Below are 21700 nucleotides of genomic sequence, written 5' to 3'. Positions count from 1 at the left end.
TCCGCATTACACAACATGATCTTCAGGGTATCCAGCAGCCCATTGAAAATGTCTGGGACTGGATGGGCGACTGATCATGCACAGCAGCCAACAACCATCTTGGCTGAAATACAGGTCTAAGTTCAAAGAGCTTGTAATGACATACTACAGAAGGGTATCCACCATCTGTATGACCATTACCATGCCAGAGGGGCAGCCTGTAAAACAGCAAGGAGAGATGCCACCCAGTATTAATGTGACCCTAACGCAACATAAACCCTGCACCACCTTGGTTGTGTGATCATTGACCAAGCACCACTAGCAGCTTATACTTTGTCAATTTCAGCTCAAACGCATTTTCCATGTTTTCTTTTATCATCGTCTGCTAGTGTAGTAACTATAAGTCCAGCAATTACCGATATTCAATATCCTATAGCGGAGTCATCAAATCTCAAAACAAATTCCAGCAAAAAACAAAAGACCCTTAAAATCAATACACTTTATTATGCCTTGTTAAAAATCAATTCCCCAATATATAGTTCAAGTGACGATCAATAGTCCATCTTTTATATAATATAAGATAAACATAATCTATCAGAAAAATACAGACTCCAAATAATAATTAGTGATGATAAAGGTACGTATAAAGGTGTAGGGTGGGGAATTATTTTACATCCCTATGATGTAACTCAGCCAAGAGACGGCCCCTAAAGGTGGTGACTCTCTATCATCGTACCTGGGTTATCACACCCTAAATGGCCCTAATGGGTCCTCGTACCCCCATGGCCCTAACGAGTCCTCATACCCCAACGCGTTTCCCCCAGACACTGGGTTCCTCAGGGGGTCAGTATAATGGGTGGATCGCTACTCAAGTACAAACATAAATGAAAAAGTAGTGTATATACAGTGAGGAACAGAAGTATTTGAACACCCTGCGATTTTTCAAGTTCTCCCACTTAGAAATCATGGAGGGGTCTGAAATTCACATTGTAGGTGCATTCCCACTCTGAGAGACAGAATTTGAAAAAAATAATAATCAAATAATCAGGAAATCACATTGTATGATTTTAAAAGAATTTATTTGTCTTGCACTGCTGAACATAGGTATTTGAACACCTGAGAAACAGCAAGAATTCTGGCTCTCAAAGACCCGTTGCTGTGCCTTTTATAAAGTCCACCTCTACGCCACTCATTAATCTAACTTAGTAGTATGTGTCTGAGCTCTTTAAAGAGCCCCTGTCCACCCCACAGTCAGTCAGACGCCAACTACTACCATGGGCAAGACCAAAGGGCTGTCAAAAGACACACTCTGTTAGTGACTTCACCCTCACCACCTCCTCTGGCATACAGTTTCATAGTCTCTGACTGTTCCTAAAGTAAAGAATTCCCCCTCTAGGTCTGTGTACAGAACAGAAACTATTGTAAATGACTTTGTTTATTTAGCTTTAGTCTTTGTACTGGTTATATGATATTACATATTGTTTCTGTTATAAATGTCTGTGGTAGACTGTGACATCTCCCCTCATGTATGTCTTCGTCTTTTTTTTTGCATTACAATCTACTATAGGGTACACTGATAAGAAAGTAATCTGTCCTATGTGCTAATTATGAGATTGCTAAAGGTCACTGAGCAGATAAATACTTTAACACAGGTATGGAAAATCTGACGTGAATTATAATATCCTTATATTTCCCACCATGCAACTGCGGGTGGAAAATCCTAGAGTTTACAGTAGTAGCCAAGTGGATGAGACTTTACCGATCTCATCTACACCCTGCAGAGTTTTAAATCTGCAGCTTGTCTATACTTTCCAATGCATATGGTCAGATCTGTGACATCTACAATAAAGCCACTTGTAACTCTTGCAGATTGTGGCACCGATTCATTACGAATTTTTATGCTGCAAAATACCCTTATCAGCCAAACTGATAAAAATGCGTGAAGGTAGTGACATATGATTTTGGGCCATTCCTTGTATTTAGAGTAAGATTTATTTAATTTATTATTTATTTTTTCCCCCTTTTAACTCAAAGTCAAAAAAGATATAAAAAAAAAAAAAGATTTTAAGAGGAATTAAGAAGTTATAGCAACCCTAGTGTTGTAGAACCAGCTAAGGCTACTTTCACATTAGCGTTTTCAATTCCGCTATTGAGTTCCGTCAAAGGATCTTAATAGTGGAAGAAGACACTTCAGTTTTGTCCCCGTTCATTGTCAATGGGGACAAAACTGAACAAAACGGAATGCACCAAAATGCATTCCGTTCCGTTTGGTTGTGCTCCCATCTCGGACAGAATAACGCTGGATCCATCCCTATTGACTTACATTGTGTGTCAGGACGGATCCGTTTTCTTTAACACAATAGAAAATTGATCCAGTCCCCCATTGCCTTTCAATGTTGTTCATCATCGGATCAGTCATGGATATAGAAGACATAATACAACCGGATCCGTTCGTGACGGATGCATGCAGTTTTTGCAGATCCATGACAGATCCGCAGAAAACACTAGTGTGAAAGTAGCCTTAGGCACATAGTGCCCCTCTTCTTTCTATTCTAAATTTGGGAGGTATTCTAAAGCACTGATGAAATGACAGCTAAGGTGCTGCTGTTACTATGGTATCACAGTTGGCCATGACGGATGCAAGCGGTTGTATTATGGTAATGGAAACGTTTTTGCAGATCCATGACACATCCGCAAAAAACGCTAATGTGGAAGTAGCCTAATCTGACTGGCATTCTGGAGATGACATAACTAGTCATGGGATCCCTGGACTAATGTGGAATGGGCACAGATTGAGTGCTGTGCATCTAAAGATAGGCTTTCTGGAATGGGGTTTCAGCCATCTCTTCTTAAAGATTATCCCTTTTATGACCGAGCCTAAAGAAAGGCCTGAAAAGTATTTTTTTTATTTTTTATTATAGCTTTTTCTTTCTTAAATACAATTTAATTCTTTCTTGATACAAAAATGTATTATTGCAATGGGTTCCCTATTTTGCGACTATCGTTTTGATATATAATATGTATAGGTTTGAGTGAACTGGGGGACTGTGCTGTTTCCGTTAATGACAGCATTTTTAATTTTTTTTGTATTTTTACTTTCACTGTTTCCACTGTAACTGGGGCCTCCACAGGAGGCCCAGTTATAGGGCAAAACAGCCCCCTGTGGGGGCATTGCACACAGTATTTTGACAGTAAAAGTTAGGTATTACCTTCAAACTCGAGTGGCCATTGCCCGCCAGGGGTGGCAAAGGTTACATCTGCATGTGGCAGCTGCAGCATCTAAAACTTTGCCTAACGCAAACCTTTTTAAAAAATATAATAAAGGCATTGTTCTTCAGAAAAAAATAAAATGAAACCAGTCATACTCTGTCGCTGATCCCTGGCAACTCTCATTTCTATAATTCCTGGGGCCTTGCCAGTCTTTGCTTCCTGGTCCTGTCTAAACACAAAGTAGATGCCAGCTCCAAACCCACTCTGAGCCCTTTCCTAAAAATTGTCACCAATGGTTCCTTTTAAAAACCTCAGAATTTAGCTGTCGGATGCGATGATGCCAGAATTGGAACCATTCATGTACAGATGTATCTATAGATGAATTAATATTGTCTATGTATCTCCTATCTGTGTATTCCAGCGTGGCGGTGTGGCCTTCCTGTACCATCCATGTGTACACCCAAAACTGAAGGAAGCGTTCTCTTTACTGGCCAGACGTTCCATGGCAAAACACATAATTACACCCCTCCATACCCTCTCCAGAGACAGGGTAAGACTCTGAATTTGTTCTACAAATCCTACATCGCTCTTTATAGGATTTACAAACTACTTGGGCTGGGTTCACACGGGTGTTGCGGGAAAATGCATGATTTTTCCCCGCGAAGCGTTTTAATGCGTTTTGCATGCGGGTGAGAAAATTCGGCATGTTTGGTACCCGAACCCAGACTTCTTCACAGAAGTTTGGGTTCGGTGTTGTGTAGATTTTATTATTTTCCCTTTATAACATGGTTATAAGGGAAAACACTAGCATTCTTAATACAGAATGCTTAGCCGCTCATGTGCACAGCCCCTTAGAAATGAATGGGTCCAGATTCAGTGCGGGTGAAATGCGTTCACCTCACGCATTGCACCCACGCGGAAATCTCGCCCGTGTGAAAGGGGCCTTAGGGTGCACGAAGCACAACAGATGTATAGAGCTGCTTTTAATCCACAGACATTTCTGTAACAAATCTGCCACATGTGAATATCCTCTTAACGTGGTTGTAAATAATAACTGTTCTATCAAGGATACTAGACCAATTGGTAATCATTAGCAGAAGCCATTTACTTTTTTTATTGTTCTTGTTTTGATGTTTTAATTGTTGATCGCTGTCATGTTATCAACGTGTGCATTTCTGTTCTCGAGTGGAAATAAATGCTTTTGTAAACCCTCTTTAAAGGGGTTCTCCAGGCTTTTAATATTGATGACCTATCCTCATAATGGGTCATCAATATCAGATCTCCGGGGTCCAACACCCGGCACCCCCCTCCCCGATCAGCTGTATGAAGGGGGAGGGCGCATGCAGTGTGCAGTGCCGTCTTCCGTCTCTCTTCCTGCCCTGCTTCTGCTTTGCCATATACGTAACAGCAGCAGGGAGACAGCACGTGCACACTGCGCACACAGTCTCCTCAGCTGATTGCGGTGTCACCATGAAATGCAGTGTAATCTGCAGGCGGCATGTTATAGAGCAGGAGGAGCTGAGCAGATTGACATATGGTTTTGCAGGAGAAATTATACTTTTATATCTGCGCTTTTCTCGCCCATCTTCATTGGGGGACACAGAGACCGTGGGTATAGCTAAGTCCTCTAGGAGGGTTTGACACTAGTAAAAGCTGTTAGCTCCTCCCCTGGCAGCTATACCCCCTCCAGCCTGGAGAGAGAGCTTCAGTTTTTTCTAGTGTCAATAGTAGGCAAGACCTCCCTGCTCTGCAGGGATCTCCTGAAGAATTTTTATTTTATTTTTATTTCTTTGCTTCTTTTTCAGATGGGAAAACAGTAGTCGCCTCGCCTCCTTGTTCTTCCGGGGTCGAGTTGCGCCAGTGCCGGTTCCCCGCACTGCTGCCTCCCCCACAGAAGACAAGGTGGACCAAGGCAGCCTCGCTCCCCTGCATCCCGCCAGCCAAGGGGTAACCCATCTAAGCCCCCCTTTTCCAGCGTCCTGCACTACGGTGCCAGTAGCTGAAGGGGTGACCCTGCTGGAACAGAGGAGGGGTGAAGATGATGACAGAAGATGAGGTCAGTATACGGGACTAGGTAAGTATTAACCCCTTCCCCCCTCCCTCCCTCTTGGCATGGTTGTCCCCTGGTGCCCTTCACCAGTCTCCCTCTCGGCATAGTGTTCTCCTGCCCTCAGGGTTAACTAGGGAGACACAGCAGGCACAAGCTGCCAGGGGCCCCTATTATCTCAAGACCCCTATAACAGTCCCTCTCACTCCCCCCTAGGCCGGTGGACGGCTAATAGGGGGTTAATATGGAGGAGGAATCGGGGCGCTAATAGGGGGTTAATATGGAGAAATCGGGGCTGCAACTCTCAGCCCTGGGCGAGATGGCCCTGTGGTGACAGTTTATTCTGGCACAAATTCTTCCTGCCCTTCTCCCCCCTCCCCCAGTCACCTGCTGGCCGGTCTTGAGAAGTTGAGAGTGCCTTAACCCTTCAGGACCACCTACCGGCATGATTATCTGGGGTTCTTCCCCTAGGTACACTGTACATGAGTGGAGGATTTAACCCCTTCCTGCCGTCTTCCTATTTAAAAATAAAAAATAATAATAAAGGAAATGTGTGTCCATACAGGTCCCCCTCCTCAGCCGCAGGGCCACCCGGTCTGTGTGGTCCCACACTGGGCCCCTGCCCTATCTTGATAAAGGGGGACCTCGCATAGTTCCCAATCCGCCCTCCGGGGCCGTTTTGGTTGATGATTCTCCACCTGTGCAATCCAGTGACGGACCACTGCCGGATCCCAATCCGTCCTCCGGGGCCATTTGGTTAATAATGGGGATGGGGGGGGATGGGGGGGAGGAGAATCACTGATTCAGACCCTGACATGAATCCGAAGCAATCCCCTAAGATTGCATCTACGGTGGCCAGCAGCACTTGCCGTAGGCATTACCCCCTTCCTTAGGCAGAGTAACTGCACTACTTTGGGATACAGTACTGACCTTATACATTGTTCCCTGTCATAGGTGGACTAGGTGCAATAACACTGATTTTAGTGCTGGACGTATACATTCCCCCTTCTGTAGGTGGCGGAATTGCATCTCCACTGGGTTCAGTACCTGCCGTATTCATTAGCTCCTTCCACAGGTGGCGGGATGACATTATCACTGGTTACAAGGTGTGCTGTATGCATTACCCCCTTATTTAGGTGCTAATTGCACTCCCACAGGGTGCAGGACTCGCCATATGCACTAGTTCTCGCTGTGGGCATTAACCCCCCTTCTTAGGTGGGGTATTTTCCCTACCACTGGCTTAAGTACTCTGTACACATTCCACCTTCCATAGGTAGGGTAATTGCACCACCATTGGATACGGTCCAACTGTCGCGCTATCCTTCCATAGGCGGAGTGTTGCGCATCACTGTGCTTCCTGCCTGCCTTTCCCCCTTTCGCAAGTGAAACATTAGCGGGGGAATAACTGAATATCTTCAGATAGGGCACAGGGGTTTACTAGCATCACTTGTATCCTAGAGACTCCCATCTCCATGGGTCTTCATTGTTCCAGTCGGTCATGATATTGTCCGCATCAGTGTGTACGTTCCAGCGAGTCAAGTGCTTTACTGACTGTATTCTCTATTCACCACTCCTCCTTCTCTGGGAATGTGGTTATGCTGGCACTCTGGTAGCAGCTACAGCGTGTTCTCCTCCACAGGTGCAGCCTTTCTCTAATGCTCGAGTTTGTGGTCGCTGCAGTGGGACATCCCCTCAGGAGGGGCCCTACCCCGGCGCCAGCTTGGCAGTTGCTCCTTTTCACCGTCGTTCCAGGTAGTCTTTATGGTTGCTCTACTTAAACTGGGGCAGTATGGTACGTGGCTTCTACGGATAGTCCGGCTTCCCTCTGACGGGGCGAGCGCTGGCTACTACTGTGGAAGCGGTATTGCATACCACTACATGCTTGGGTTCTGTCCAGTTTTTCGTCAGTTGATGGACTCTTCTACAACTGAAATCTTTGGCTACTTCTGTATAACGCCAGTCTCAGATGGGAAATAGGCTTGGACCTAGCCTATTCTTCCCTTGTCCTTTTCCTCCTCTGGATCATGATTCATAGACACCCCGCATGCCTTGGTAGTTCCTATGTTACTATCTTCCCTCATCTGCATCTGCACGGGGTATTCTTCTGATGGCTTTTCATTCCAGACACGCTCCGGTCCTGACTGGTGGGCCGTGGCAACCTCCACATCCCTCCTTCTTCTATGTGGACTCCTTCCATTGGTCTGGGTGTGCTAACGATGTCTACACGAAAGCTCCCCACCTTCTCTCCCGAGCAGCAGTTCCGGAAACATACGACATGGATGCCCTGACATCTCCTTGGCGGGAGTTCTCCCTCCTTACATGTTTCTTCTCTCCTACCCAGGGTTCTACGGAGGATCAGATGGAGGGCATTTCCGACAAATCCTAGTCGCCCCGGGTTGGCCCCGTCGCGTGTGGTACGCCGATCTTGTTCTCCTTCTAGGAGATGTCCCTTGTCACTGTCCTTAGAGACGACCTTCTTTCAGGGTCCGGTCTTGCATTGGCATTTAGGGTCTTGGTTGACGGCGTGGCTATTAAAACGGTCATCCTGAGGTGGAGGACGTTTTTTCGGCAGACGTCATCCGCACTATGATTCAGGCCTTGGAAGCCTGCTTCGGCCAGGATCTATTATAGGATCTGGCGGTCCTCGGGGCTTCTGTGAAAGCCGGGACATTCCCTCACTTGTTTTTTTTTTCTCTCTCCACGGTCCTATCCTTTCTACAATCAGGGTTGGACTTTCGTTTAGCCCATGGATGTCAAACTCATGGCCCTCCAGATGTTGCAAAACTACAACTCCCATCATTCCCTGATAGCTGTAGTATGCCCAGGCATGATGGGAGTTGTAGTTTTGCAACAGCTGGAGGGCCACGAGTTTGACATCCCTGGTTTAGCCCTTAGTTTTCTTGATGGGTCAGGTGTTGACGCTTCTATCCTGGGGCAGCTTCCAGTGTCCTCTGGTGCCCATGGAAACTTTCCTTCAGGGAGTGGCACATGCGGTTCCTCTGTACCATCCTTTATCGCCTTTTGGATCTGAATATAGTTCTCTCAGCGTTCCAGTCTTCTCCCTTTGAGCCCTTGGGGAGATATCTCTCCGGCTCCTGTCCTAGAAGGTAGTTTTTTCTTGTGGCTCTCACATCCATCAGACGGGTGTTCGAGTTGGGGGTGCTCTCTTGCAGAGAACCCTTCCTGGGTCTTCACAAGGATAAGGCAGTTCTCCGGACCATCCTCTTTTTCTCCTGAAGGTGGTCTCTGTCTTCCACATCAATGTAGAAATTGTCCTTCCTTCACTGTCCCTCTCCTTCACTCCCCAGGGCACTGATCATTGACAGCCTCCAGTCCCTTCCGGCGTACGGAACGCCCCCCCCCCCCTTTTTTTTTTTTTTTTTTGTCATCCAGAGGTTCCACGCAAAGGATTGGCGGCCTTAAGGTGGCAATTGCACGATGGATTCGGTCTGCAAATGCTGTACAATTCCGCACCCGGTGTGGGGTTCTGCCCTTAGGTGTCTCGGGTCGCTTCTTGGACTCTGAGGCATCGCGCTTCGGCTGCGCGGTTGTGTAACGTGGCTACCGGTCCTCCTTACACACATTCACAAAATTTTACCAGGTGCATTCTTATGCATCGGCGGCCGCTGCTTAGCCCGATTGGTTTTGCAGGCGGCAGTTTTGTTAGATACCAGCAGGGGCGCTTGCTTCCATGGGTCTGTGGTTTTTCCCTCCCCGTGGACTGCTCTTGAACGTCCTACGGTTTCTGAGTCCCCAATGAATATGGGCGAGAAAAGGAGATTTTTGTATAACTTACCAGTAAAATCTCTTTCTCGCTCTTCATTGGGGGACACAGCACCCACCCAGTATTGTTGTTCGGCCACAGTTGCGGCGGTTGCTGGTTAGAACCCTATGCGTCTTTTGGCATGGTTGGTGTGCCATGTTTTTTCTTTGTTGGCTTGCTTCTCCTACTGCGTGTTCACAAACTGAAGCTCTCTCTCCAGGCAGGAGGGGGTATAGCTGCCAGGGGAGGAGCTAACAGCTTTTACTAGTGTCAACACCTCCTAGAGGACATAGCTATACCCACGGTTTCGGTGCCCCCCAATGAAGAGCGAGAAAGAGAGATTCTACTGGTAAGTTATACAAAAATCTCCTTTTTATGCATAGGAGTCATGTGGGCGGTCCAGTTCAGCGATTGACAGCTAAGGCCTAGTTCACACTTCAGTGATTTCCATTAGTGATTGTGAGCCCAAACCAGGTGTAGGTCGAAAACACAGAACTGGTGCAGATCTTTCTGTCATACTTTATCTCGATGGAGGCTCCACTGCTGGTTTTGGCTCACAATCACTGATCAAATCCCTGAAGTGTGAACTAGGCCTAACTCTGCATGACTAAGCATACAGGAAAGGCTGTCAGTCAGTAAGAAGGACCTCCCACATGACTACTAAGCATAAAAAAAGCTTTAAATGCATAAATTACAAGTTTTCCCTGAATCTTTTCCTGCAAAACTATATATTAATCTGCTCAGCTCCTTGTGCTCTTGTACTCCATTTCGTGGTCACAGGTTCCCTTTAAAGGGGCTGTCCAGCTTTGACATGTTTTCGGCAGCCCCCTTCCCTGCCAGATCTGTGGACGGAATCCCCACTAGTCCGTTCCGGCTCTGTTGGTCCACCGTATTCTAATTTCTGCTTGTGAACTTCCAGAATTGAATTGTCAATAGAAGACAATGACTGGCAGCAGGGTTAACGCGTCCCCCAAGTGGCACATTACCCAGTGACTCATCAAACTTAATAGAATAAAATATAAGTTCCAGCAGAAGTAGTTATTAGTTGCAAAATCAGTGCTTTTATTGAATAGCGGGTACAATTTTAGTGACCTTTCAGTCCACAGTCCCTTTTCAAACTACTGCCGTATTATAGATGGAGATTGCAGATAGAAATCGGTGCTGTGGTATGCTCTTAGAGAGCACGACTTCTGATAGCTGAGTAAGAGCAAACCACGGCCTCAATTTCCATCTGCAAACTCCTATAATGCAGCAGTAGTCTGAAAAAGGTCTATGGATCGAAACGTCAATAAAATTGTAGCTGCAATTCAATAAAAACACCGATTTATCTGCAGGCACTTGCATTTTCTGTGGTCATTTCTTCAGTGTTACATTTATTTTTTGTTCCCCTTTTCTCAGCCCCTTGCATTGGCTGCTTGGTGCTCGACTCTGGAGATGTCTCACATAAATAGGACTGAAGTCATTAGGTGGTTAAGGGACAACGTGCACATTGAACACCAGACTAAAACAGGAGGTAAAGGTTCCTACCAGCATTTACTGATCCGACCGTCTGTGATGACACCTGGTGACTCCAGTATGCACTTGCGGGTAAGAATTGGACGCATCAACTTTGCACAGCTTTTTCGGTCTGGCTGCATGTTCTTTCACTGATTGGGCAGTGGTGGCACATCCCTAGGATATGCCACCAATGACTACCCTGAGACGACCTCTTTAAGGCTCAGACCATGCTTAGAGTTGCAGTTTTGCCCCAGGTTGCAAACCACTCCTCTACACAATACAGAATGCACTGATACTTTCTTCAGACACTGTCTGGGAAATGATGATTATTTTCAAGTACAAGCTTATTTTTTTTATTTTTTTTATTATTATTATTATTATTATTATTTTTTTTACACAGTTACGATGCCAGAGATGTCTAGATCACAATGAGAAGATCTTGTGTGATTAGATATTTTAGGCATAGGTTTCGTTTTTAATGTCATGTGTTTTGACAGGAAATCGTGTGCGCTTACAAATATAATTACCCCTGTGGTGATACCTTTTGTACAGTATGGAGATTTGTGTTCCTTCCTTCCTCAGTGGTATCAAACACTTTGATAATCCAGAAAGGTCTTTATGAAATATATTTCATTGGCGTTATTGCTTGATGAGAATATCTGGCATTTTTTTTTTTTTTAATAGGATCTCTTAATGATTAATAATGTAGATGAAGAAGGGCATGGTGTGCCAACTGTTCAAGAATACAAAAAAAGCCACAAAAAAGCAGCAATTTACTGCAGAATTTCAGCTGACAGCTCAAGGGGAGTGTCTTTTGTGCTGCAGCTCAAGGGGCGTGTCCATGTGCCCCCTATCACAGCTCAGGAGGCAGTTGAACTATGAAACTGGGCATGTGCGGCCATCACGGTGAGGTGGACAAAGAAATAAGAAAAAAAAAACAGCAGGTGGCGCTATACAGATACATTTTATTGAATAAATCAGTGGCTATACAAAATTTCTAATTACATGCATTTACAAAAGTATTTGGATCTAGGTTCTGGTTTGAAAATTGTAGAATATTTTTCATGGGACAACCCCTTTTAAATAGTAGAATATGCCAGAGTAATTAACTGCTTAAATATTATATCCCCCTAAGACAGATCAAGTGACAAAATGGACCTCTGTCTAAGTCACTCACATGCAAACACTAACTGATTAAATGAGTCCAGCTTATGGATCCAAGAAACTTCCCGCTACCATAAACGTGTCTCAATCTGTCTACCGTCTAACACCACTCAACGCAAGTCAAAGACTTTAAGTCCTGCTTCAAAAATGTAGTAGTTTCACGGTGATGCTTCTCGTACGTGCTCACTACCACAAACCCCACATTCACCGACTCAGCCCGATTCTGGTCAGTATAATATTTATTGGACAGCTCCAGTGCATCTTTGTCAGATCTGATAGTCTGGTTTCAAAGAACAGCTACAGTTTTCTTATTTATACAGTTCCTAGGCAGCTCATCCTTAGATAACAGTCTGTCATCTGAAGACCATACTGGTGCTTAGCAGCAGTGCCCTGGCATTTTAATATCGACAGGCCCACTTGCTGTGTGATGGATGTGAAATATGCTTGTCTGTGCCCCCAAGGGTTATCCAATATCATACAACAGCCACCGCATGTGCCGGGCCCCTCAGAGGGAATATACTTACCCGGCGCGCCGCTCCTGGTCCCCACACGCCGCTGCTGCTTCTACCTGTACACGGATGAAAACATCCAGTGTCAGGGGGAGGAGCCAATGGCGGACTGAGACGAGCCTCTCGAGCGTCACCCGCAATGCTAGGAAGGCTAGTCCCTGTCCCGGCCTGCCATTGGCAGCGCCCTACCCGACACTGGATGTTTTCATCCGTGTACAGGGAGAAGCAGCAGCGGCGGTGTGGGGACCAGGAGCGGCGCAGGGAGCAGGGTAAGTATATTCCCTCTAAAGGGACCCGGAACATGGGGGGAGGGGGCTGTTGTATGATATTGGATAACCCCTTTAAGGGTACTTTCACACTAGCGTTTTTCTTTTCCGGCATAGAGTTCCGTCACTGGAGCTCTATACCGGAAAAGAACTGATCGGTTTTATCCCCATGCATTCTGAATGAAGAGTAATCTGTTCAGTTTGCATCAGTATGTCTTCAGTTCAGTCGTTTTGACTGATCAGGCAAAAGAGAAAACTGCAGCATGCTACGGTTTTCTCTCCGGCAAAAAAAACGGAAGACCTGCCTGAACGCCGGATCCGGCATTTTTTCCCATAGGAATGTATTAGCGCCGGATCCGGCATTCAGAATACCGGAATGCCGGATCCGTCGTTCCGGCATGCGCATGCGCAGATCGGTAACAATGAGAAAAATGTACAAGACGGATCCGTCGGTCCGCATGACAAGCGGAGAGACGGATCCGTCCTTGCAATGCATTTGTGAGATGGATCCGCTTTCAGGCAGCAGATCGGCGGATCCGGCGGCCAGTTCCGACGACAGAACTGCCCGCCGGATCACACTGCCGCAAGTGTGAAAGTAGCCTAAGGCCCTGTAAAGTGCCTCCAGTAGTATTCAGGCCCCCTATAATTCTCAGTGTAATAAGGCCCTTATAAAGTCTTCAGTAGTTCTAATGCCCCCCTTTAGTGCTTTCAGTAGTTCTAATGCCCCCATGTATTACCCTAGTACTTGTAATGTTTCCTTGTAGTGGGCCCCAGTCGTTATACAGCCCCCTTGTATTGCCCAAAAAAAAAACCTCACCCTCACCTTGAGTCCCGCCCCATGCTTCAGTCCATGAAGCAGGCCACAGGCCTCTTCTGACCTGCAGCCTGAGTTGCCCTCATCCTAGCACAGGCACTTCCTATGAAGTCATTGTGCCGCCTGCGTCTTGGCACGATGATGTCGTCACAGCCGCTTGAGACCTGCTTGTGCCGCTAGACTCTGAGAGTGAATGACAGGGCGAGGAACCATAGGCATCAGTGCCCTGCTGCACTATTCAACTGTATTCCCATTATGAGGGAGACAATACAGCTGTTTCTGTGGCGGCCACTACTATTGGGGCCCTGGGCAAAACACCTAGCCCTAGGGCCCAAGATCTGGCCTAGCGATGCCCCAGGAGCAGGTGGTCCACTCTAGCACTGGCCCATCTGGCATTTGTCAGAACTGCCAGATGGGCAGCCCAGCCTTGAGCCTCTTGCACACGGCCATGTGGCTCCGTATTGCGGCTCGCATACGGCGGGTCTGCTATACACGGGATACCGGCCGTGTGCATTCTGCATCACGGATGCAGACCCATTCACTTCAATGAATCCGTGCGGCAGCAGCGATCGCAAGCCCATGGAAGCACTACGGAGTGCTTTCGTGGGGTTCCGTTCCGCAAAAAGATAGGACGAGTTCTATCTTTTTGCAGAACGGGCGGATCGCGGACCCCATTCAAGTGAATGGGGTCACGATCTGCATGCATTTGCCCCGCGGTTGCTGCTCGTGCATTGCGGACCGCAATTTGCGGTTCGCAGCACTGGCACGTCCAGCACACGTTTGTTTGCAAGAGGCCCTACTGAGCAGAGACAGGGGAAGGAGTCTTGGTAGTGGTTAAATCAGTTTTCTATATATTTTTAAATACATTTGAGAGAAGAATCACCTCAGGTTTATAGGTTTGTTATATTTTTCCAGTTATCTACTGAAATGACCTTCTATGGAAGGATTTGGCAATTTCTGGATTAAAAAGACCTGGAGAATCCCTTTTAATATCTCAATTTCTTTGTGGAATACTTTTCAGGTACTAAATTATTTTGCCAGCAAAGGTTCCCAGTTAAGGAGGCGAGCTGGAAAGAAGAGGCGGAGAAGATCAGTGTTACCTGTTACCCCACTTGTCCAAGAAACTACCGTTTATAATGTATCTCGCAGTAGCGCCTCCACCCCAGCCGGATCACAAACTGGGAAACTCTACAATAATCAGAATTCAATCTCAAAAACATCTGTGTCTGCCAACATCCATTCTCTACCAGATCCTGTAACACCAGGGCCTCCTGTGCATTTACCTCAGGAAACCACTGCTGAAAGGTTAAAGGCTGACATCCAGAGTAGAAAATTAGGTGAACATGTCCTAGCTGAAAGGGCAGATCTACCAGCAAGCAATAAAGAACCCCCTCCCGAAAATATCACACCAGGCTTATCTGGACTAAATTTGGGCCATTCTATTCGAGAGAATGCCTCAGAGGAGTTAAGCCACCGTTCTTCAGGGACTCAACATGCAGACTTTCACGATACAAAGCAGAGTAAGGTATCTGTAGATACTGTCCTCCTTCCTACACCTACTCCTCAAACACGAGGCAAGTCTACAGACCAGCAGTTATTGCCCTCTGAAAAGCCTGTGATTGACAGCAAAGGGCAGAAACCAGACTGCGAGTGTCAGCAGGATGCCCCCTTGCAATTAACAGCAAAGGCCCAAAGGAGGTTGGGTGTCAATCGGCAGAAAAACTCTGAAGTGTTTGTCTCCACTCCACGCACTGAAGAAGCAAAGTGGGCAGCGGCGTCTCTCAGCTTCCTCTTTGCATTGCTCACTTTTTTAGTCTTATACACACAAATTTATAAGAAATTCCGCAAAAGTCAGAGTCTGTACTGGAACTCGGGAAGCCATTTAGATAAGGAGTCTGTGGCGTGTAAGTATTACCGTGCGCTATTATTCTCTATATCTTACAAAACTGTGAAAATATATGGTGCAGCTGCAATGACAATTTTGATAAAAATAAAGTCTGAATTATAAAATAAAAAAAAAAATCATATTTTACCCCTAAACCTACCGTATATATTTTATTGTAAAAAAAAAAATGCATAAAAATCTTTGGCATATAGTTTTGTGGAAAAAAAGATTCAGTATAACTTGTATTTTATTCATTAACCCCTTAAGGCCTAGGCCTACTTTTGTTTTTGCATTTTAGATTTTTCTTCCCCATATTCCAATAGCCATAGCTTATTAAATTTTCTATTCACATAGCTATATGAGGCCTTATTTTTGCGGGAAAATATGCATTTTTAAGGGCATCATTTAATTTACCATGTCTTGTATTGGAAAGCTGGAAAAAAAAATCTTGTGGGGTTTTTTGGGTTTTGATATTGCGACATGTAATGTGCACTAAAAATGACATGACGTCCTTATTCTGTGGATCAATATGGTTACGGTGATACCAAATTTGTTTTTGTATTTTTTTTTTTTTTATAAAAACCTTCACATTTTTTGACGGCCATAATTTTTAAAATCTTTTTTGCGGGACAAACTGTTTTTATTGGCATAATTTTTGGTTATGTATAACTTTTTGATCACTGGTAACTAAAAGTGGCAAATTGCATGTTTTTTTTTTCCAGTTATGGCGTTCACCGCACAGGAAAAATATTTTAATAGTTTGGACATTTTGATATGTGGATATACCTGTTTGTTTATTTTTTTATAGTTTATATATTTTTATATGTAAAATTGGGAAAGGGGGGTGATTTGAACTTTTAATATTTGTATGTTTTTATTTAATTTGTTTATTTTGTACTTTTTACATCATAACTTTTAACCCCCTTAGGTGGCTAGAACCTGGGATCCCCTGATCTCTTGTCCTATACACCATAATAGAGAATATGGTGAATGGAATTCTAATGCTCTGCCTGCTTGAGTTGTGCCTCGTGTACAGCTTTGCAGGCAGATTACCATATCAGGCCTGAGAAGCCTCGGCAGGCCCAAGGCTGTCTTTTGGAACCCCACTTGCCTCGGGAGGGTCCAATTGGAAGACAGAGGGAGCGGCATCATCACAGACCCCAGTCATTAGGGCCAGGCGCCTACTGTATTATACAGCCAGCACCCGCTGCTTATGGAACAAGCTTAGCTCAGTAGCCCGCTCCATACAAGCCTTTGTGCGTAATGCCATGCATGTATGGCATTATGCGTTACGGGGTTAAAATAATCTAGCAAAGGGGGGCAGTCTTATCAGAGATTGATGGCATTCCCTGTATAAATAGGTATGCATAGATAGCAATCCATCACTGATAAGACTGCCCACTTGACTACTGAACTCAAAGTGTAGAGATTTTAATGAATAAATGCAAGTTTAAGGGTCCATTCACACGTCCTGTTTTTTTTCATCCTGAAAAACGGTCCGTTTTTTGCGGATCCGTTGTTCCTGAAAATGTTTCCGTATGTCATCCGTATGTCATCCGTTTTTTGCGGATCCGCAAAAAACGGGAACATGTATACATTTCAATTATCAAATAAAGTTGTTTGGATTTCTTTGAAAAAAAATTGAAAAAAAAAAAAAAAAAAAAAAAATTTGTTATGTGTTTCCAGGAACGGAATCCGCAAAAAACGGATGACATACGGAATGACATCCGAATGTCATCCGTTTTTTGCGGATCCATTGACTTTGTATTGTACCAGGATCCGATTTTTCAGGACAAGAATAGGACATGTTTTATATTTAAACGGACATGCGGAACGGAACAACGGAAACGGACAGCACACATTGTGCTGTCCGATTTTTTTCCAGGACCCATTGAAAATGAATGGGTCCAGATCTGGTCCTGATCTGTTCCTGAAAAAACGGAACAGATCAGGAAAGAAAAAACGGACGTGTGAATGGACCCTTACTGAATCTTTTCCCACAAACTATATACCGATCTTAGCTCCTCCTGCTCTATAACTGCATTGTGTGCTGACAAGTTCTCTTTAATGCCACTTGCAGGTTCTTACCACACACGCAGGATCTTTGCACTGATATATATAATTTTTTTTGCAAATCAAGCAACTTTAGTGGACAACCATTTTGCTGCTGTAGAGCCTGTGTAACTCCTTCACTTAGCTGCAGCTTCTGACACAGATCCAACCCCATTGATCCTACGAATGACTCAGGGCTGTGGCCTCTTCACAGGTTTTTCCTTACTGTGGCTGTGCAGGGAACTGCAGTCTGCCTCATTCAATAAAATAGAGCAGTGCTGCAGTTTCTGTCAGTGGTCTGCTGGGGCACTGTAGGCAAGGGAAAGATGGTGAAGGTGCTGCAGCCTCTGCTTTCTTAAGATCGGTAAAGATCCCAGAGGTCTGACCTCCCACCGATGATGACGTAATAGTATATACAAATGATATGCCATCACTTTATGAAATGAGAATAGCCCTTTAATGTTCCCATTTTCAAAGGGGCGTGTCCCTACAGTCTGACATTGTCCAATCAGTGCAGACAGTGCTAGACGGTAAGGACCCACCCCCAGCTGGTAACATCTATGTGCTTTGGCATCTTTTAGTGTGAACCTACCACCTTTTGTCTGTTTTTATGTTCTGTCACAGCATATGTATTATACACTGTAGAAGTCTTTTTGTGTATGTAATAATTTTCTTTTTTTGCTATTAGCGGTTATCAAGAGGAGGTTGGTGCAGGGTCACAGCATACGCAAGAAATGGATTGGACGCAAGAAAAGTCCTGTGGTCTTGTATGAAAGTCTGAGTGACAGTTCGGACTAGCGTAGTACGTGCCGTCGAGATTAGGTCCTTTATCTGGAAGTGGAACGACACATTAGTCAGGCAGAGAGGTTGTCACAGAATCCTGTCTATTGTACAGGGGACATTGTGTCCTAGTGATGTCACCAGTTCCTGTTGCGTTGATTCATTTTTGTTTTGGGTCCGTTTTCATTGTCATTATTAAAGGGTCTCTTTTTTTCTCTCTTGTCCATTGTCGGTCTAGTACTGCATCTCCTACTCCTTTAGGTGGATCTGCCATACCAAACATAGTCCAATGACTGGCACTTTTCTGAGGGAGCGGGAACAGACCTTTTATTTCTGAACTCCTTTGGATAGGTTGTGTATGGTATTCACGTCCATGGAGTTGAGCTGCAATACCAGACAAAACCCATAGACAGGTGTGACTTTTTTGTATTTTTTTGGAAGAAAGATTCTTTTTCGACTTCTACTAGATGGCTGGGACACGCAGGGGACATTTTCTGTCGGAGGGCTGTGCTTTGCTCTTTAAAGGGATTGTCCAAGTTAATGTATTCTGTTGCAAACAGCAGGGATGATGTTAAAAAAATTAATAATAAAAAAAATTCCAATCCAGCAGCATGCTCTTTGCTGGGGTGAAGCCACATCATGGTTTTGGCTGCAGTGGTGACATTCAGTTGACTGCACCTGACCACTCGAGCCAATTGGTGGCAGCAGTGGTGTATGTCACGAGTCCAGTGATTGACTTCAGGGGTATATGACCTGTCACCTCTGCAGCAAAACCAATATGGGACATTGCTGGCTCCGGAAGGTAAGTTTAACTGTTTTTATATACTTTAACAGCATCTTTGCTGTTTGGAACAGAATACATTTAAAGGGGTTGTGTCATTTCAGCAAATAGCATTTATTGTGTAGAAGAAGTTACGATAATACAGGACTCTTACTAAGACTACTTTCACACTAGCGTTTTAGTTTTCCTGTATTGAGATCCATCATAGGGGCTCAATACTGGGGAAAAAAACGCTTCAGTTTTGTCCCCATTCATTGTAAATGGGGACAAAACTGAACAGAACGGAATTCTCCAAAATGCATTCTGTTCCGTTTAGTTGCGTTCCCATACCGGAGAGCAAACCGCAACATGTAGTTTGCTTTCCGTCCTGGGATGCGGAGCAAGACGGATCCGGCATGACCCCCAATGCAAGTCAATTGGAATGGATCAGTTTTCTCTGCTATGATAGAAAACTGATCCGTCCTCCATTGACTTTCAATTGTGTTCATGACGGATCCATTTTGGCAATGTTAAAGATAATACAACCGGATCCGTTCATAACGGATGCAGATGGTTGTATTATCAGTAACTGAAGCGTTTTTGCTGAACCCAGCCGGATCCAGTAAAAACGCTAGTGTGAAAGTAGCCTAATGTATGGTAATTGTCCATATTGCCTCCTTAGCTGGCTTGATTCAGTTTTCCATCACATTATACACTACTTGTTTCCATGGTTCCGACCACCCTACAATCCAGCAGTAGTGGTCATGCTTGCACACTATATGAAAAAGCGCCGGCCTCTTTGGTGGCCGGGACTGTGGGAGTGTGCATAGGCTAGCATTTTTTTTTTCCTATAGTATGCAAGCATAACCACCACTGATGGATTGAAGGGAGGTCGTAACCATGGAAACATGCAGTGTATAATGTGATGGAAAAATGAATCCAGCCAGCAAAGGAAGCAACATGGACAATCACGATACATTAGTAAGTGGCTTGTATTAACTTTCTCTACATGATAAATGCTATTTGCTGAAGTGACACAACGTTCTGGATTTGATCTCCCCAATGTAAAAACTCTCCAGTAGCAGTGTTATTGTTTTATTTGAAGCTTTATCTTATGTTGTTCATTAACCCTCTTACTATGGAATTAACTTGATTGTGAAATTTACTCCATTCTACATGCCAAATGTATATATTTTTAAGCCTGCAGGTATCTGGAGAGCTTGGGGCCCGGCCCAGATGTCTGAATTTTACTTCTGACAGCAGTCATTTTTGACTTTTACAGACACTTCTGTGTTCTCTGATTTCTAAGGCTGCAGTAATCCTCAGAACGCTAGGCCATGTTGTGGCCTAGCATGTTTAATGCCACCCTAAGGACATGAGGCGAATACGCTGCGTATTTTCCTTAACGGAATTGTGTGCAGAAAACCCACTCTACAGGGTATTAAATACGATAGCAGCAAAGTGAATGAGAAAAAAAAAAAAATCCACGTGCTGCGGAAAATTTCCACCACAGAGCATACATTGACCTGCGATGCGGATTTAGGATCCTCAGCGAGTCTTTTACACTGCTATGCATTGGGCAAATCCTGCTTATTCATTGCGAATTTTCTGCACCAAAATACGCCTCGTGTGGTCTTACCCTAAAAGCTCTAGTGGGGGTTGAAGGAACACTAGATAATCAATAGTTAGTGGCCACACCAGCTGCATTAGACTAATCTGTGTAGATCTGTTTCATGTGCATACCTGTGCCAAATCAATGTAAGATTTGTAATCAGCGAGATCTGTAGATGTATTTTTAATACATATTTCTAAGTATTTGGTAGAGCAGTGTAGCTGTAAATTTATCATTCAGTATTTCCCATAGCGTACATTGAAAAGCTGCCCCTCACCTCTTCTTTTATGTTTTAGGTTAAAGGGCATCTGTCAGCAGATTTGTACCTATGACACCGGCTGACCTGTTACATGTGCACTTGGCGGCTGAAGACATCTGTGTTGGTCCCATGTTATATGTGCCCGCATGGCAGAGAGAAATTATGTTTTATTATATGCAAATGAGTCTCTAGGAGCAACAGGGGCGTTACTGTTACACCTAGAGGCTCTGCTCTGTCTGCAACTGCCACGCTCTCTGCGTATTGATTGACAGGTCCAGATGTGATGATGATTTCACTGCCTGTCTGTGTCAGTCAAAGTTGGAAGGTGCGGCAGTTGCAGAGAGAGCAGTGTCTACTCCCCCGTTGCACCTAGAGGATCATTTGCATATAATAAAACAATTTTTCTCATCAATGTGGGCACACATAAGTATGAGACCAACCCAGGTTTCTTCAGCTGACAAGCGCACATGCTACACGTCAGCCAGTTTCATAGGTACAGATCTGATGACAGATGCCCTTTAAGTGGTCTCGTAAACACTACGCCTTTTCTCTGTAACAGAGAATTATCTACTATAGCGGCTGCAGCTTAGTGTTGCCTTTGGCAACAATTTATAAATTACAGTGTATTTATTTTTGTACTTTTTGAATTTGTACAATTTGGATTTTGTATGTAATTTTTATATATAATCACTTTAAAGATTGCTTTAGAAATATTTTGTCTGTGTTTTATTTGAAGAAGTTATAAACGGACATTGCTATTATAGCTAAAGTTCTATATTACGGGATCCGCACATACCGATGTCTGCTCAAAAGGATCGTAATATTTAAGGGGTTTCTGGGCAAGTGGTGTAAAACCTGTGTTGGGTGTATTAGCAGTTGAGAACTGTTTTATGCGATTTAGTACTTCAATGTCGTAAGTAGGAAACGGCGTACATTCCATTTTAACTGGTGGTGCTTCATAATTATTGGAGGCTTTATTATTCCTGAGCAGAGGGGTATAGGGAAAGACCAAGAGGAAATAGATGCCCTGGAGAGAAAATATCTGCCAAGAACTTGATCTTATATAGGTGCCCTTAATACTACGATCCTTTGAGTAGATGCGT

At 44.5% G+C, this 21700-nt stretch overlaps 1 protein-coding gene across 2 annotated transcripts in view; it reads left to right on the top strand.

Annotated features, from left to right (window-relative positions):
* Window positions 1-18970, top strand: part of TP53I13 (tumor protein p53 inducible protein 13) — a 41747-nt gene extending 22777 nt beyond the window's left edge. For both annotated transcript variants that reach the window (XM_044286699.1, XM_044286698.1), the window contains 4 exons: window positions 3611-3739; window positions 10398-10586; window positions 14271-15153; window positions 17875-18970. In XM_044286699.1, coding sequence (XP_044142634.1) covers window positions 3611-3739; window positions 10398-10586; window positions 14271-15153; window positions 17875-17984 — 1311 coding nt within the window. In that variant the 3' untranslated portion in view covers window positions 17985-18970. The remainder of the gene's footprint in view (window positions 1-3610; window positions 3740-10397; window positions 10587-14270; window positions 15154-17874) is intronic.
* Window positions 18971-21700: the final 2730 nt, after the last annotated feature.

This window comes from Bufo gargarizans, chromosome 3 (assembly GCF_014858855.1).
Source record: "Bufo gargarizans isolate SCDJY-AF-19 chromosome 3, ASM1485885v1, whole genome shotgun sequence".
Classification (NCBI taxonomy): domain Eukaryota; kingdom Metazoa; phylum Chordata; class Amphibia; order Anura; family Bufonidae; genus Bufo; species Bufo gargarizans.
This window is presented reverse-complemented; position numbering and strand designations above follow the sequence as displayed.